This window comes from Esox lucius, chromosome 3 (assembly GCF_011004845.1).
Source record: "Esox lucius isolate fEsoLuc1 chromosome 3, fEsoLuc1.pri, whole genome shotgun sequence".
In the NCBI taxonomy this organism is placed as follows: Eukaryota; Metazoa; Chordata; class Actinopteri; order Esociformes; family Esocidae; genus Esox; species Esox lucius.
Window position 1 is genome coordinate 23,490,742 of NC_047571.1, and position 18,741 is coordinate 23,509,482.

General features: G+C 39.7%; 1 protein-coding gene across 6 annotated transcripts; it reads left to right on the top strand.

Moving 5' to 3' along the window:
• Positions 1–321: 321 nt before the first annotated feature.
• Positions 322–14,415, top strand: gpr160 (G protein-coupled receptor 160). 6 transcript variants are annotated; one of them, XM_010891444.3, is made up of 5 exons: positions 323–773; positions 3,448–3,599; positions 11,437–11,531; positions 11,647–11,863; positions 12,047–14,415. In XM_010891444.3, exons 4-5 carry the CDS (start codon positions 11,687–11,689, stop codon positions 12,962–12,964), a joined length of 1,095 nt encoding a protein of 364 aa, XP_010889746.2. In that variant the 5' UTR covers positions 323–773; positions 3,448–3,599; positions 11,437–11,531; positions 11,647–11,686; the 3' UTR covers positions 12,965–14,415. The 6 variants fall into 6 exon arrangements, with proteins under 6 accessions (XP_019899491.2, XP_010889746.2, XP_019899509.2 ...); XM_020043950.2 differs by lacking the exon at positions 11,437–11,531; XM_010891461.3 differs by lacking the exon at positions 3,448–3,599.
• The last annotated feature ends 4,326 nt before the right edge of the window (positions 14,416–18,741 follow it).

Here is an 18,741-nt window from a genome sequence, read left to right on the forward strand (position 1 = left end):
ACTTCCCGGGTGATGATGAAGTATACTGTTTGGCATATAGTGAGTTAGTATTCCTGTATTGGGACATACTGTCTTAACATTGCGTCTCAACATCAGATCATTTTGTCGCGATTTAATATCACGGCAAGTTTTAATATTTAGCTAGACATAATTAAGCATTGGGTTAAATTGACCAACGTTTCTTATTCCACCACAAATAGCATCTACTGCATGGCTTTTGCCACTGACCGTTTTAATAGCTTATACGCATGCATTCCCGACAACGTCTGGGCATGCTCCTGATGAGATAGCGGAAGGTGTCCTGCGGGATCTCCTCCCATATATGTATCAGGGCATCAGGGAGTTCCTAGACAGTCTGTGGCGCTACTTGGCAGCGTCAGGTGCACCGATTTATAACGTCCCAGGGGTTCTCAGTTGGATACAGGTCTGGAGAATGTGAGGGCCAGTCAACCTTCATCATCCAGGAACTGACACTCAGTCTGGGATTCACACTTGAATTCCTAAGCCCTGGACTAACGGACAAATACGAGACCAGACCATTATACATTCTGTCTATGACAAGAAACAATGTTACGTTCACTCCGGCACGCGAATAATGTTACTACATCGCTGACACGCGATCACTGTTACATTACCACGATTCAATCAACGACTTCTTGACGTCGGTTGATTAAGGTGACCAGTCTGTCGGTATTTGCTTTGACAACTTTGCTAAAACTACGCCAAGAAAGAGAAAAACGGCGACGTGAAAATATGAACACAAGGCAGAGAAGGTGACTAGTCAACCTTTATTATTTTGACATATTTGCTAGATCTATGTCCAAACCAAACTGCAGTAACTATTCTGTACTTTTCAATCTGAACTTGGTAGGCAAAACAATGTAAAATACATTACGTTTCTTCACCAAATGGTTGAGTAATGATCAATTGGGAACAATGAGCGTAGTGATAGTAAATGTATTTTAACAACAGAGAAGAGTATCTTATCAAAAGTGATTGTTTGTATGAACATATTGTTTTCAATGTGAAACAGGATTTTCTAGATATTTTTGTACTCAGTCAATGTCTGATGTACTTAAAGTTGTTAAAAAGGGTCTTTTGTTGTGTTTTGGGTACCAAGAGTGGTTAAAAAAACATAATTGTGTAAATAGTACCAAAGCATCTGAAAAAAAATTGCAAGTGAAAGGTCAGGCTTTGTGATTGGACAATGAATGTTTTATGGTTTTGTCCTTGAACGTGATCTCACACTGGTAATTTTGTCCCTGTGTTTCTGGGGCAAGCCCTTAAAAATTCCTTGCTAAACCAGCTCCAGAGCAGGGCCAGCTAGCCCTAGGCTAAGGGTGGTGCTAGCCCACATGAAAATATGTAAGTGTGAACATTTGCTTAGCCCTGGACGGAGGAGGAGTGTGAACACGTCTACTGTGAGGCTTGGGGCTCTGGAGCTTGTTTGCAGGACACTGCCGTTGACTCACATGTTTTTGGAAATACTCAAAAGCAGGGAGGTAAACAAATATTGCAGACAGGTCAATGTGACCCCCCTGGAAAATAGTGAAAATCCTGGGATCCATTGACCCTGACGCCCCCAATAAACAATAAAAACCTATGTCATTGATAGGAATATAGTTTAAAAAGATTATATGGGTAATAATTGAAAAGTAGGCCAATTGGCTCTACAGTATGGGTTTTTGTGTCTGAGTAAAACAAAGAAAATCAAGTATTGAAGTAAATATCAAGTTTATTAGGTTATTGGATACCATGCTATCAAGTTCTTAAAACCAACACAGAGAATACAGAAATAAATATGTCAAATTATACAAAAGATTTGAAGTGGTGTTTGGCAGTGTGATTTTGCAACTGAACACCTTTTGCGGAATCACTGACATCACATCAGTTTTTACTGCTCTAATGCGTTGGTGACTCGCCTTTAAGTGCAGTAAGACATCTCAGGGGTTTGTGATAGGTTTGAATCCTGAATACCGATTGGCTGATGAGACCATACTAAGGCTATGATATCACATACATTTTTACTGCTTTAACTATGTTGGCAACCAGTTTATAAGCATAATAAGGCATCTTCCAGTTTGTGATGTATTGCCAATATACCACGGCTAAACACTGTGTCCAGCACTCTGCGATGCATTGTGCCTGAGAGCAGCAGTACCATAACCTGAAATCATCCAATACACCCCCCAACCCTAAATACTTAAATAGCTAAGGGTGGTGCTAGCCCACATGAAAATATGTAAGTGTGAACATTTGCTTAGCCCTGGACGGAGGAGGAGAGTGAACACATCTACTGTGAGGCTTGGGGCTCTGGAGCTTGTTTGGAGGACACTGCCGTTGACTCACTTGTTGTTGGATATTTAACATACTCTTTCACTGTTTCACAACTTCACAAGGTTATTCATTTAAAAATGAGAAGCATGAAGGCTGCATGTTTAGTAACTAATACATTGAAAAGTGGAAGTAATTACATGTTAGCAGTCTCTGACGGAACCTACAGTACATACATTTGGTTTGTGTCTATTAAAAACAATATGAAATAGCTAAATACCAGACATTATTCTGTTGATTATGGAATGCACTGGTAAAAAGTAAATAAACACAAATCCAATGTAAATTTTCCTCCATCAAAGATCATGATCTTGTAATGTGTTACTTAATCCAGTAAACACAGATTTAAATAATTACAAAAAAAAAGCTCTACAGTCCCAATGCCCTGTCCAAAGGCATCACAGTGCTGCATGTGTGATGTTGAAATCGTCTTTCAGGTGCAGTAAACTTAGTGGTAATCACCAGAATGATCTGTTTGAAAAGAGACATTTGTGTCCGAATTACCCATTACTAGACCACAGAGAACTAGGAGTTTTCAAGAGGGCAGGTTTTTTATGGCTATCAAGAGTTTCAAATTCAGTCAGGGTAACATAATTGCTAGTTTGGTGAATTAATCTTATTTGATTCCATAAAAGTTTTATTATACTTAGGTTGTTAAGTATGCTGACATAATATGAATGTGACAAACTAGAAACTTTTCGGAAATTAAATCAGTTACATCAGCGTTGTTCTTGTTGAATTTCGTGAAGATCATGAATACACATTCACCAGACTTGCAATGCATCTCATGCTACATTGAATACAGATCGTTAAATAAAAAAATAAAAATTCAGTATACAAATACCAAACCCAAAAAGAGGGGAATAATAGGGCACTTGAACAACGTTATAGTTTCTATGGACAAATGCAAATCCCATTGTTAGGCCAGTTTGCTTTAGTATCTGTCCAGTAGATATACTGTCATGAACACACATCTGCATGGCCCTTAATCCCTATATCTTTAGTTCCATTTGAAATGTGCACCTGTGAATCTTGTTCTCTACTGACAAATTAAGAAACACTCTATTCCGTTTATGTAACATAGTTTTTTTCTCTTCTGAACACTTCCTCTAGTGTCTAACTGTTGGGCAATCCTGTTAGCCTGCTCTTCAAAAACATGAAGTATATCAACATTTCCATTCTCCACTTACACGTCCTTAAAACTTATATGGGAAACACGGGAGAGGGTCATGGCTGTATAAACCTACAGAACACATCAGCAAAAGGTAAATTAATGCTTTTATTGATTTGAAATGCCTTTGTTTGTTCAGGAAGTAGGCTAAAGCATACTATAGGTATATTTGTTTGCCCAATCCAGGTCATAGAGAATTATTATCCTGAAAGCTTTATCTTCAGGAACAGGGATGGGCAGCCCTAATCTCACACTAAAGAATTGCTCTGTGGTTCATTATAAGCATATATTTGTGGACACATAGTGTTGTCTTTGGCTTGAGAAAATCATCTGGTTATCCAGGAAATTGTAGCTAGAGAGCTGCAACATCTTTAGATAGTTCACTGTTAACCAACTGCTCCAAGGAAAATGTATTTCAAACAAGTTGTTTCAATGCTTCCTCAAGGAACTGAAGCACAAGTGGGGAGGGGACCGCTTAGCCAAAAAACATGTCACCTATTCCAAACAGAATACATTTACCTTTCATATAGGTGCTTATTTAGTAGCCTAAATTTAGATCAAAGTTGACACTCATTTGTTGCATTTATTATTCTGTTTCTTTTACCAAATGAGGACATAATTGCAATAATTAAGCACATTGATTGGGAGTTTTACGACCTAAGTATACAAAGAAAAAATTTGGAAATTACAGTGACATGTACATACAACCTGTTTCTTAAAGCCCACCTTTTTCTGGAACTTGGTATTCAAATGAAACAACTGATGTTGCGCTAGATTTCAGAACAGAAATACAAACCGAAAAGAAGAACATGAACCAATTGCAGGGTATCTAATAGTTCCTATCTAATAGTTAATAGTTAATTTCTGCTTTCTAATGATATTAACTGCATGTCTGCAACAACATAGGGCACTGAGAAGCTAGGGCCCAGGAAACAAATAGCAGATGGAAACAGATATTATTCGGTGTTGGATTTATCCAATGCTTATCAGCTTCAGTCATGTAAAACAAACAACTGGAAATACAGTGAAGAGCTGCATTTGTTTGTTTTAGTATTTCTATTTCTATTTACTGCACATAAATGTAAATGTAGTTACATTTAATTAATAAGGTTAGTATTTTTGCTCAGAAAATGTGTTGTCTGGTCCACACAGTGCACACCAGTCACATGAAGGCCCACAGGAAGTGGTTTGCATATAAAAAACAAAACAACCATTGCAGCAGTTGGTCTTGTACATAAATTAGTCAGGTTATTTTAAGGCTTGAGAAAACTTACCAAAATACAAGTCAATTACTGTATATGTAAGAAAAAGTGTCGGCGGTTATCTAATCACTTATCAGGATATTCATATCATTTAAACATGTAGACAGTGCAGAAATCTGTTGAAGTGGTCTATGTTCCTGAATGAACCCCAGATGCCCCCTGGCAATGGGGGTTCATGCCTGGCTTGGCCCAATGTACGTGCCCTTTCTCCCTGTCTCCCTTTACGTACCTTTCTCCCTAGCCACTTGTGCTTGATATCCTGTCAATGGAAACACGGAAATGAAACAAAAAATACATAGATGTGAAATTTAGATTCTTCCTCATCAGATACAAAATTTAGATTACCAAAGGCCCTGGGATTATAGGGCCTTAGGAATACAGAAGTTTGATGAAAGGAAACACTGACATTTTAGCTATAGATTAGATTAGACAGCATTTTATTTTGTTAATATATTTTTTATAAACACTGCATGGAGCCAACATACCCTTTGCATAATGACCAGGGCAACATTATGCACAGAGCCTTCACTGTGTGCTTGCATTTTAAGAAAGCGCTGGCTCAAACTAGGAAATAAAGGCACTTCCCTGTGTGTGCTTTCAGTGGGTGAGGAAAATTAAGTTATCTGCAATCTACCGAAGAAGGCTTATTGATTTTGAACTTTTGAACAACATTTTAAATAAGATCGCCTGGATCAGGACTTTTCTATTACCACGGGGAATCATCCAAAATGTCAATGATACTGAAAGGTTCCAATTACATGGGGTCCAGTCGAAAGCTAAAGCTAATTTTATATCACTGTTAGACTTGTTTGTTGCATCACTTTTGCAAAAATGTATTTTATTTCACCCTTGTCAAGATTTCAGCCCTTGCTGTTTTCAAAACAGGATATTAAGTTGGATTGCAACATGGTCACAATATCTAAAAGACAGGTTGTTGTTTGTGCATGTCACCCCACACTCAAATAAATGGGGACACATGGGAATCGATTGTCTGAACAAAAATTCTAATTGGTTCAAAAATGGACTTGGAAAGACAAATTCTTTATAAGTAGTCCCACTGTAAGCAACAGCCAAGTGAAGGATAAGTCTAATATAATTGACTTCAATATGCTTAGCGCAGATGGTGATGAGTTAGAAACTCATATGGGTTAATAGTCTAGTGCTAGATTCTCATACAGACAAGTTGTCAATTAAACATTTTAATTGCCTCCTTAATTTTTAATCAAAATCTCCTTTATTTGTTAAGTACATTTAAGCTTAGCCAGAATGACACACAAACCAAAATTAGATGTAGCAATGCACCCCACGGACGGACCTCATTTAAATCACCTATTGTAAGTTCCATATGTAAGTGTTCTTTGTGTTGTCCTCTTTCTGGATTGTTGTTTTGTTGTTGTTGGACAGTGCAGTGCTGTGATTATCACAAATATAATGAAAGTATACAGGGAAAAAGTATTGTTTTATTTTATTTATGGACCTGTGGAGAATGTAAAGGTGTTGCGTGACAAAACCACAATTTTCTTGAGTTGGCTTTTATCTCCTGTACCTGTAAGGTCCATCTGTGTAATGATAGGGAGGTAAACATATATTGCAGACAGGTCAATGTGACCCCCCTGGAAAATAGTGAATATCCTGGAATCCAATAACCCTGACACCCCCAATAAACAATAAAAACCTATGTCATAGGAATATAATTTAAAAGGTTAGTAACCAATTGCCACAGTAGAATCACATTTAAGGAAACACAAAATAACACTATGTCCTTTGAGTTTTTGCCAAAAACCTATACTGGTCGCAGAAAACTTTGCAACATAGCAGTTGGGTCATTCACAGTACAAGGATTATGCCACATGGCTTCACACATGGTGCTTTGAGTCTCCCACATCAACGTTCTGAAGGTGCATGTAAGTGTCAAGAGTAGACACGGCCTTCTTTTAATCTTGAAATCAGAGTGCAAACATAATTTTGCTATTACAGTTGCGAAATTAACAGACTTACGGTCCATTACCAGACGGGACATTTTCCCAAACAACTGAACTTTTTTAATGACGGTGTGCAGACAAGAAATGGCTTGGGCAGGTTGATTTACAGATGGGGTTATATAGAAAAAATTCAATTTGAGCATTTTATTTGTAGTGACCTCAGGTGATTGGCTGTATGAAATCTGGCAACACTTCCATGGCATCAGTTTTTGATGCTCTTTGAAATGAGAAACTAACTGTGTAGTCTAACGTTATTTCTCAGAACTGAAGTTGAAACATTTTAATGGCTACCCACTACATCTTTTGAGAAAAATATTGATTTTCATTTTCAGTACATAGTTACTTTGTTTTGTATTTCATCCACACATTTTTTACATAAAAAAGAATAGCCCTACTTTTAAAAGTCAATGGAAAAATTATTTCATAAAAAACTATCAAGTTACTTTAAAAAAAAAATTTTATAACCCATGAAAAAGCCTCTTTAAAATCATGTGTACATGTGTTAAAACACTTGGTACTACAACATCTACTTGGCAAGGTAACACTAATGTAATTATAGCTTACAAGAAAGGAAGTTAGGTTAGCTCAGTGTTTCTCAATCCTGATCCTGGGGACCCCAAGGGGTGCACGTGTTTGTTTTTGCCCTAGCACTCACACCTGATTCAAATTAAAGACTTCACAGTAGGTTGTTTACGTCGATCAAGTAAGTGGTAGGGCAACATTTGAATCAGGTGTGTGAGGGCTAGTGTAAAAACAAGTGCCCCTTGCAGTCCCCAGGATCAGGATTGATAAACCCTGGGTTAGCTGGTGTTTAGCCAGGAAGCCTCATGATTGGTCAAAAATCTAGAGAACTGTAATGTAGCCTATACCAGACCATTTTACCATTTAAGCAATAATGAGAGGCAATGCCACTTGACTTTCTACTTGAGAGTAGGGCTATTGCAGTTATTACATAGATGCCTGATTGTGGTTATTTGCATTGGCGTTGTTAGACCCTATTTTGAGGGGCATCAGCACCCCTAAATTTACCATCGCAACCCTCATTTCAACTTGGAAAACTGTTCCCTGATCAGTGTCCAGACTGGTGGAAACACATGAAGCACAATCTTGTTAGGAATAAAAACGTGTGTGTGCAGAGAACACAGCTGTTCACGGGCAGAGTACCGCTGTTCATGGGTTCATGGGTGATCCCATTTACCTTGGAAAAAGGTATGAGATTAATGTTTTTCCTTGTTGTTGTGCGTTGTCGAATTAATAATATCATGTAATATATCATTGCAGTTGAAATTTTTAAATGAAACATGTCTTAAGTATTACATTTTTATTTTATTTTAAAGAACAATGATTTGGATTTTGAGTATGTCCCACCTTTTTTGGTGACTTGGTTTGCTTGCTTTATTTTTCAGTTGGCTTTTGCTTTGATTTTCATTACAGTGAAAGTATTATTGCAACATTTGCAAACTTGTAAACTTCAGATTTTTTTTACTCAAAAGTTATTTGCTAATATATGTCAAGTTCATTTATATGTTTTTGACACCACTAATGGCCAATTTAGTTTTATTCATGAAACATTTCAGATATAAGTGGTCAAATATAAGTGTTCATGAACATTCACTATGAATTAATGCTTAGTTATATTATAGTTGAAATATTCAAAACAAATAGTTGTGGATTGCTTGTCAGAGTCACCTGGCATAATGTTAAGGTGTAGCATTATACATCATTTTTGTTGCTGTGTCTTATGATACTCTCTCCTCAACATGTACTGTTCAAAACTAAGCTGTTTAACAGCTTTGAATAATTTCTGGGAACACTCCCCCCTTCACTACAGGCACGGGAAACATGCCCATGGCCAATTTTGGGGGCTGAGCCCCCCCCCAGCCCCTCCAGAACTACAATCCTAAAAACGCCCTTGCTTATTTGAGTCAGATCGCAATTTTATAGACAACGATCTTTTTGCACAACATTTTGATTCCAAAATGATATTTTTCCAATCTGAATAAGGTTTTTATTAGGCAAATGTTAGAAACATCTCAACAAATACCACGCATATTATGTCCGTTTCCATAAGTTAGGATGCTTCACGATGTGCAGCGAAATGTTATTGTCATTGCTTTGCGGTTGCGTTTTGTGAACAGCAAACGTTAACAACATTGATTTACTTACAGAACAGCACAACAATGGGCGCATTTTGGTTTTAAGACAAATTGAAAGAGATTTGCTCCAGAAAGGTGGCGCTCAATTGCGCAAACGCCACAAATCAGAAGAATCGTTTCCGGATCCACCACGTGTGGCATAACATGTACAGTATATACAATTAATTAACACAATTAAAACATTACATAATTGAAAGTCATTACATGACATTAAAACAAAAATTTCATAATCGTGACAACCCTACTTGCGAGAACCAATAAGTCCAAATTTCAACTTGCAATTAATGTTGCATCTGCGCGCAAACACAGCAGACTACACTATGTTGAAGTCTAACACTTCCCCAAGTTGGTTTGTTGGAAAGGAGAATAAATCACCAGGAGTCAGGTCAATTATCATATCGTATATCCATTTATTACAGAAGCTTCTGGAGACAAGTGTCGCCGCACAATGTCCAAAGATCAACAGTCATACAGCATTATTTATACTTCAAATACGCCCAAAAGATAGTGGTGTTAAGTTAGCAAAGCAAGTGTGCCATTGGTCCAATTTATGTTCTATACCTTATATGTGTAAATGCAGCCCCAAGCGTCATCTTTGCCCTTTGTGGTTTTCTGTCTCTCTATTCTGAACTCAGTTCCAGACTATGTGTGTATCGTTAACCTGTTTCCTGTTTGTCAAAAGACAATCTTTCTATCCCCGGCCACAGCTTGAACAGGATTTCCTACTTGCACCTTCAGTTTTAGCTCATGTTACAAAGACTTAATATTTTGCTTCATTGCTTACAACAGTTCAATAATTTATACAATCAATATATCTACAACTACTACCGAATTGTAAAGCTAATCGGTAAGTTGACAGGGCCAACCTGCTTTTCGGTTGCTATCTGAAGTTGTCGTTGCTATAAAAATAGTATATTTATGTTAGAATTGTGTTGGAATATCTGAGGCAACTTTCATTCCAGCTTCCTTCTTTGTGATTAGACAAACGTATGCATTTGAAGTAATTTATTCAATAGGCTGCATAGCAGTTAAAACCGTGGGTGTCCACATGCTTTTCGCTTGATTTGTTCATGGCTTGTGGGCGTGTACACTATTTGTTGTGTTTATGTGGACGTTCACATTTGCTAGGTCCTGTAGCTAGCCAGCTAGTGCAGGCCTACGGCTCGGTACAACAACGTATTTGAAGTAGGGAAAAAAGTAGTAGAAGGTGCGTCCACTAGGCAGTGTGACTAGGCAAAATGTTCGCCTCCAAGAGTGCATCTCAAATCGCATACTACGTACAACAAGTATGTAATGTTTAGTATATAGTAAGCTACTAAACTAGTATGTTCTATGGTTTTGTTCTTGATCGTGATCTCACACTGGTTAAATTCTTGCTGTGTTTGTTGGGCAAGCCCTTAAAAAGTCGCTGCTAACCCAGCTCCAGGGCTAGTTAGCCCTAGGCTAAGGGTGGTGCTAGCCCACATGAAAATATGTAAGTGTGAACATTTGCTTAGCCCTGGACGGAGGAGGAGTGTGAACACGTCTACTGTGAGGCTTGGGGCTCTGGAGCTTGTTTGCAGGACACTGCCGTTGACTCACATGTTTTTGGAAATACTCAAAAGCAGGGAGGTAAACAAATATTGCAGACAGGTCAATGTGACCCCCCTGGAAAATAGTGAAAATCCTGGGATCCATTGACCCTGATGCCCCCAATAAACAATAAAAACCTATGTCATTGATAGGAATATAGTTTAAAAAGATTATATGGGTAATAATTGAAAAGTAGGCCAATTGGCTCTACAGTATGGGTTTTTGTGTCTGAGTAAAACAAAGAAAATCAAGTATTGAAGTAAATATCAAGTTTATTAGGTTATTGGATACCATGCTATCAAGTTCTTAAAACCAACACAGAGAATACAGAAATAAATATGTCAAATTATACAAAAGATTTGAAGTGGTGTTTGGCAGTGTGATTTTGCAACTGAACACCTTTTGCGGGATCACTGACATCCACATCAGTTTGTACTGCTCTAATGCGTTGGTGACTCGCCTTTAAGTGCAGTAAGACATCTCAGGGGTTTGTGATAGGTTAGCAATATACCACAGGCTAAGCGCTGTGTCCAGGCACTCTGACATTCATTGTGCCTAAGAACAGCTCTTAACCGTGGTGTATCAGCCATATGCAACATCTCGTCATGACTTATTGCTTACTTGAGGGTTTGAATCCTGAATACCGATTGGCTGATGAGACCATACTAAGGCTATGATATCACATACATTTTTACTGCTTTAACTATGTTGGCAACCAGTTTATAAGCATAATAAGGCATCTTCCAGTTTGTGATGTATTGCCAATATACCACGGCTAAGCACTGTGTCCAGCACTCTGTGATGCATTGTGCCTGAGAGCAGCAGTACCATAACCTGAAATCATCCAATAAAATCCTACTTGAAAGTTTTAAAAAAATGTATCAAAAGTATATGCGATAAATCCTTTCAAATGATTTATGTTAAACAATTTAGATGACCCAATTGTCTTGTTTAACCAGGAACCAGGAGCACACTTCAACACTCAAACATAATTTGGGTGTAATGAGTCTGCCAGAGCAGGGGCTGTAGGCAGGACCTGTTAAGCACCTGAGAGGTAAAAAGTATATATTTTATTTAGTCTGTAGTTGAGTAAATACACCCCCCAACCCTAAATACTTAAATAGCACTTTAAAAAGTCACTTTCCACAACTGGATATGCCCCTCTCCAGTTTCCCCAAGGAAACAGCTTTATCTGTCCCGGGACTCATCATGGACGTGTCCATCCCTTCAATCCTGCTGGGTCTGGGTGGGAAAGCTGTGATGGGCTTGGCCCTGCTTCTCTTCCACCGATCTTATCTGAACCACAGCTTCCTGGGTGTGTTTTCCCTCTCTCTGACCCTGGTAGACACTCTGCTGAGCCTGTTCCTGTCAGCCCTTTACTTCCAGGTACAGCTGATAGATTTTATTGATTGATTTTGTCTTTTGTATTGTGTTTAATTCAGCATTGTCTGTTATTGTAATATTTAAATTGAATTAAGTTTTTTTTCTTCCAGTTGTCTGGTAGAAATACAGTAAAAACTTTCTCTATCCCTTTATCCCCCTAATTTTCTATATCTCCATCACACACAGGAAAACATGTCCCTCCTGGGCCTTCACTTCACCAGGCACCACATCTGTCTGCTTGCCCAGATTGCCGGCTTCACCTACAACTGTCTCCTCTGGCCTGTAGCGGTGGTGACCGGACTGGACCACTTCTGGACCAACAAGATCCAGGGTCCTGGTCCCACTCTGAGATCTCCTTGCTCTGAAGTGAAGTGTCCCCCGGGGGGAGGTTTTAGATCCCTGTCTCCCTCAATCCCCACCTCACCTACTAGTCTGGGAAATGCAAAGCTATCACAAGGTCAGCGTCTTCATCCAGGGGCAACATTATCCAGCGTCAGGAGGAGGCCTCCAGTGTGGGTACTAAAGATTGCCTACTTAACAGCTGTCTGTCTGCTGTGGATAGTGGCCCTGGTCTATGTGATCCTGGGGTCTGGGCTCATCCCAGTGCTGGGGAACCAGTCTCCCTACCAGCTGAACCGTTGCTGGGTGTTCACTAGTGCTCATACCCGTCGAGTTGATGGAACACTGCTACTGACTTTGGCCTGTGCTCTTGTGTATGTTCATAGCCACACAGAGTCCCCTATGAGAGGCTTCCAGGGTCGAAGGGTGTTAGTGAGAATGAGGGCTCTATTATGGAGTTACACTGACAGGCAGGGCAGAGCTGAGGTAGTCCACCAATTGTTATGGATTTTTCTCAACACGTGGGCTCTGTTCCTGGTTTTTCTGATTGTTTGCCTGGTCTGCCAGGTTGAGATTCCTGGATACCTGGGGCTAAACGTTCCCTGGCTGTGTCTGCTCAATAGCTTCCTGCTTGGTGTTGTATTGTGTGTTCGCTGCCCGGCTCCAAAGCTAGCTCAGGGTTCAGTGACCACTGATGGCTTCTGTAACTGGAGTCTGAGTCCTGTAGAAAGTCAATGTGCTGGTGGACCTATTCTTCTCAACTGACATTTAAAGCCCCTATACAATAATTGTTTGTGCAATCATTGTGTTTAAATCATTAGTTTTTATATATTTTTCCCCCAGTGAAAATAATTCTAAAATATACATTTAATAATGTGTGGTCCTTGCCTGATGACTGATATGTAAATTTCAGTTAATTCTTAACCTTAAAGGCTTGAATTTGAATGCAAGGCAAATCAGGAAAGAGACAGGCAGCTCTATTTCTTTGGTGGCTATGTGGCAAAATGCTGGTAAATGGACCTGATAGACTATTTTATGACAATGTATGTCGCCATATCTGAATGTGTGAAATATATAGTTAGAAAACAATTTGCTGTGTTGTAGTGTGGTGCCAAATGGTGATTATTTGTTTGTCCACAGATAAAGTGACGGTCCCTTCATGCAATCAATTATTGCTCCAAGAAACAACATGTATACTAATTTGTCACTCTGTTAGCATGCAAGGCAAGAATACATGATACAGAAAAGTGGCAAGCATGGATTTAACTCAGGACATATACAATTGAATATTGATCATAAAGCACCAATGCTGCATGTTATACTGTGTGAAGAAAAACAATATGGCAAATTGACAGAAAATATACAGCGAAACTGATCGAGCGCGTAGTGTGGTGAAAAGCAGAACAGCTTGGCAATGTGTCCTTCAGAGGAAAGACCTCTTGATCTTCGATTCATTTGTCCCAGCTGTGGAGTTACTGCGATGAGGCAAGGCCATAATCGCAAATTGGACATTACAAAACATGGGTGTAACATTAGTTCTTAAAAAAAGTATAATTATATATGGGTTAAGCTGACAGCACCAATATTAAGTGCTTCATTAGTGAGTGCCTTGGTCAACTTAATTTAATACAATGTGTGGTGTACAGATTGAGTGGGTTGTACTGTGCTGAATAGACGGTTTTAAAACAATGTCTGCCTCCTCTGGAGGGTTAATCCTGTGGAGTTTCTAGTTGTGTCACGGGAAGATTTGGCGGTGGAAGACGCTGGTGGAAATGGACTGCTGCAGCGCCCCTGAGGATCGGACACCGGTGCGCCCTCAAATCAATATTACAGAAAAGAACAATTATATACCTAGTTTACAGTCAATTTAACCAGGTAGACGTCTTGAGGTCCACTCCGTTGATGTGCTTTATAGTCAAAGTCTGTCAAGTCTATTATATTGTCACTTGCCATGTTAACCAATTTAACCTTTATGGATTTCAATCTACATGATATGGAGGTAAATTTTTCTACGTAATTAGATATTTTTATGATGTACCCGTGTTTATACTTTGTACTATGTGTATATAAAAACGGACTCAGGTACAGCAGTCTCAAGAAATGATTCATGACACCAGAATGACACTACAGAACTTTACTTGAATTTGATCCAAGTTCATTGTCTATACAGAGTATATTTACAAGATCTTGAAATAAGGAAGAAGGGAAAAAAAAAAGAACAGAACACTACGTATACAACTGAGGTATTAGCTAAAAGCATGTACAGGTATGTCATCATTTACTAGTAAATATCAATTGTGATCGACAGTTAAAGACGCAGTGTCCTCTGCTTAAAAAACATATTTTATATCACAACATGAGGTAGGAGAACAGTGTCTCGTTTCATGCAAAGAACAAACGTTCAGTCACACTGTTGTTGTTGGCAACATGGTATGCAACGGTCATACACAGACACTGCCATACATGTTTCAGAATATAGCATTTCAAAGAAAACATTTGAATTGTTTTTTTAACAAAGCCATAAAATATTGTATTATTTATCTTCTTTAAACAGTGATGTGTCAGGTGTCGCCTACTACATATAAACTGAAAACCGGGCATGTTTATACCAGGCAAATGTAATAATGACCATTTTGTAAAATCATATAAACAAGGTGTAATAGCTAGCCATCTCCCACGCTAGTAAATAAGAATGATGTTTGTAAATAAATATTCAACTACAAAGGATAAATGGAAACAAATGATCCAGCATTACTTTGCAGAGCCAGAACACAACTTGTTGATATTGTTAAAGAATGCCACTTCTATACTACATTGCCGCCTTCATTAAAGAGTTGTAATAACAATGTAAGACAGCTCATACATTATCACTGAGCAATCCCTTTAAGTCTTAAAACGATCCATTTGGGATGGATTGTTTGGAAATGCTAGTTTCTCCATAGCTGTGCTCCCAAAGGCAAGTCAGGACCAAGCCTAGTGGTCTAGTAGTGAGTTGGGCAAATTGCACACCTACAAAAAATGTAAATAACTGTACAAAACATCTGGGTTTGGAGGTGTCCCAAATGGAACCATAGTCCATATATAGTGCACTGGTTTTAACCATTGCCTGTAAGTTTAGGATCTGATGTTGCACATTATTTAGGTAATACGGTGCCATTTGGGACTTAAACGTTAAGCTCTCATAACACTGCAAGTAAGGAGGCCCCAGCAAGCTGTTTTATAGTATAGTACTTAACTTATTTTTCTTTAAGTCAATTTTTTTCCTATCTATTAATTATGGCATAAAACTAAAGTAGATAAAGAGCGCCATCTTGTGTAAAATTCCCATTTTCACCAGAATATTAAAAAAAAAAAAATTACAGAAGTACATCAGATAACTCAAAACAATATTTAAAAAAAAAATGCTTTAGACTGAGAGGTAACTATGGTGATAACAACAAACCTAATACTGTTCTTCTGGTGATGTAAACAAAGCAGTTCCACAGAGCCCTCAGGAGGACGACCACAGCGCTACATCACAGCGTCTCCCTTTGTCATAGCTACTGTGCTTCGTTACTGGCAAATCCACGGCAAACATGCACACACAGTACACACACGCACACAGTACACACTCAGCTCTCTCATCTTTGCCGAATTTAATGAGGCTACATTTGTATGATATTATTAGGTGATTGGACTTCTGCTCCATTAAGCCATCTATACGTGGACACCCTTCTCAAGCCTGAAGGGTACTCAACCACCTAACTAGCGAAGATGCCCTCTGCCAGTCAGAGGTCGTGCTAGTAGAGCAACACCTTGTCTGTTGTGGAGAGGGAGACGCTGGGGTCCCAATGAACCAGGAATAGGTGCCATTCAGGACATACGCTTCTTTAAATATGAATACAAATATAAATTGCGTTGCTCAGTGAGAAATAAGAAACCATTCCACTAACAAACTATATCAAGGGCATCTATTCACTTTTTGCATGCACACTGGTTTTGTTTTGTTATTATATATAAACAATTGTTTGGTGCATCTTCAAATTTGTCTGAGGTGGGCATTTAGTGTAGGGTATTAAGCTAGAAATGTTACATTACACATAAGCAGTCTGTCAAGGTCATCAAATGAAGGCAATCAGTCCAGGGGAAGTACTGTAACAACATACTGTCCCTCTTTCCTTGTCAACCTTGACCTCGGTCCTGTGGTCGCCTCAGAACACCACGCAGTTCAACTCCCAACAGCAATTTTACACCCCATGGAAGGCGCACACCGCAGCGTCATCACACAGCACGGTGACAACACTAAATTCAAATCGACCAAGACTGCCACTTTGGCATAGTCCTAATGTAGGCATGCTTCAAGAAATTGGAAAGGGTCAGTCTTGAATTATGTTGGTGGTTGATAATTGGTAAACAGGCTATCACCGACTGTGTATAATGTAATATTGCAGTGTGGCCCTTTAACAGTGAACTCAAAATTCTTCAAAAAAAAAAAAAGGACTCAACAAAAACATTGGGCTGTTTGAAGCCTCAGGCCTGGTCAGGTCCAGTCAATAATATAACCTTTAAAAGATTATTCCATAACAACATAGTTAATATATTAAATGATAAATGTATGTACAAAGTGAATATAAATCTTTAGTTAATACATTAAATATCTTATTCTTCTTTCTTTTTATAATTTCCAAGAAAAGTTTATATGGAACAACAATAGGTGGAGAGAATACATTTGCAGTATGGATTGAATTTTCTCTGCAGTCTGTTGTAAAGGGAACTCTTCAGAGGTCTGCATTGAAAGGTTGAGCACAGTGGAATGTCTATCAATTTGCATGTATAGCAGATGCATAAAGCAGCAGCTTAAGAGTGAAGCCATGGCCAATCCCTCTTATAAACAACTATTTACACGATGCCTGGCTGTCTTAGGGTCTTCCTGGTGGGCTAGAAAAGAACGAAAAACCTGTTCTGTGGGATAGATGGTGGTGCTAGTGTGTGTGTGTGTGTGTGTGTGTGTGTGCTGGCGGGGCGCTCCTGTACCAGTTCTCTAGGGGCAAGGGAGAGACCGAGCGAGAGGCCCCAGACTATAGCATCTGCCCCCATTCTGAAGGGACAAAAGGGGCTCCCCAACTTCCTCCCGACGCTCCCCCTCTCCTTCCCTCATGCCCATTTCCCTCTAACAGCCCACCCAGCCTGCGAGACAGGGAGACCGGGGGAGAGGGAGCATCACAGAGACAGCGGGGGAGTGAGGGAGCTGGTCAGCCCCATGCTCTCCCACCCTCCCTGCCTCCACATTTCCCTTTCCCGCCTCTCTCCCGCTCCCCCTGTCTCCCTCTCTCAGTCAGGCTCTGTTTGTTCAGTGAGGGGGAATAACATGGAGGGGAAGGAGGGAACAGTGGCCAGGATCCGAGGCGGCAGCCACACCACACAGTCAGTCAGCACTAATGCCTTTCACCTGTGTCCTACTACAACCCCCCCCCCCCCCCCCGGCAGACAAACTGAGGAGAAAGGAGAGAGAGGGGAGAGGCAGAGCAGAGAAGGGTGAGACAGAGGAGACAGGAGAGACGGGACAGATAGCCACTGGTGTGTCTGCCCCACTCTGTTACCAGGGGAACCAAACCAAAAGTTAAACAGGACCAACTTCCTGTTTCCACAAGGAAATGTGCTGTGTCTGTTTCCACATGTGTGATCATACAGACCAATAGGCCAGTTCAGCTGGCTGGTCACAAGCCTGGGAGCACTCAGCCTCATCACTCGCATCTTGTTCAATCAAAAAAAATCTGCGGCACCTCAGCTTTTAAACCAGGTTTAACAAGGACAAACGCAAACACTGTACAATGTTTTCATATACCTTAAAGTTTTACATGTTTGTTGTTTTCCTTTTACTTTGCAATTATTAGGAATTAGGAAAGAAAATAAAAAAACTAAAGTAAAGGTGAAAATAAAATGCCTGTCTCCTGCTGTGGGTGGCTGGTAGCTGGTAAAGAGTGGCTGGGCTTGGCTGGGTGTATGTACAGATAGGTATAATGCCCACACGGGCACCATCTTGGCTCCAGCGGCTTCAGTTGGCGTGCCAGGTAGTAGTAGAAAAACCGGGGGAGCAGAGACTGAGCGGTACTGTAAACCCAGTGTAAAACAGTCATGGGTAGTCTGCCTGATGGACCTCCATGTCACGGTGGGCTACAAGACATTAAGTCTATGAAGGGAGGGAGGGATGAAGGAAGAAAGGAGAAGAGGGGCCAGAAAAACCATCCACATCTCTCTCTGCCAAGCAGTAGTTGGTTTGTTCAGTAAAACTATAAATTAAAACAAATACATAAACCCCCAGCTAATAAATCTTAAATACTGTTGAAGGATAGGGGTGAAGGAGAAATCATAACACTTATTGGAGGTCAAATTAAAAAACAAAACAACACAAAGCTGTATTTTCCCCAAGGAACTATAGAGTAGGAGGGAAGGATAAGGAAGAACAGAGGAGGAAACGAAATAGCATTGAAGGAAGAGACATTGAGGGAGCGAGTTCTCTTTCGTGGGGGGTGGGGTCTAAATCAGCGGGGGGGGGGGGGGGG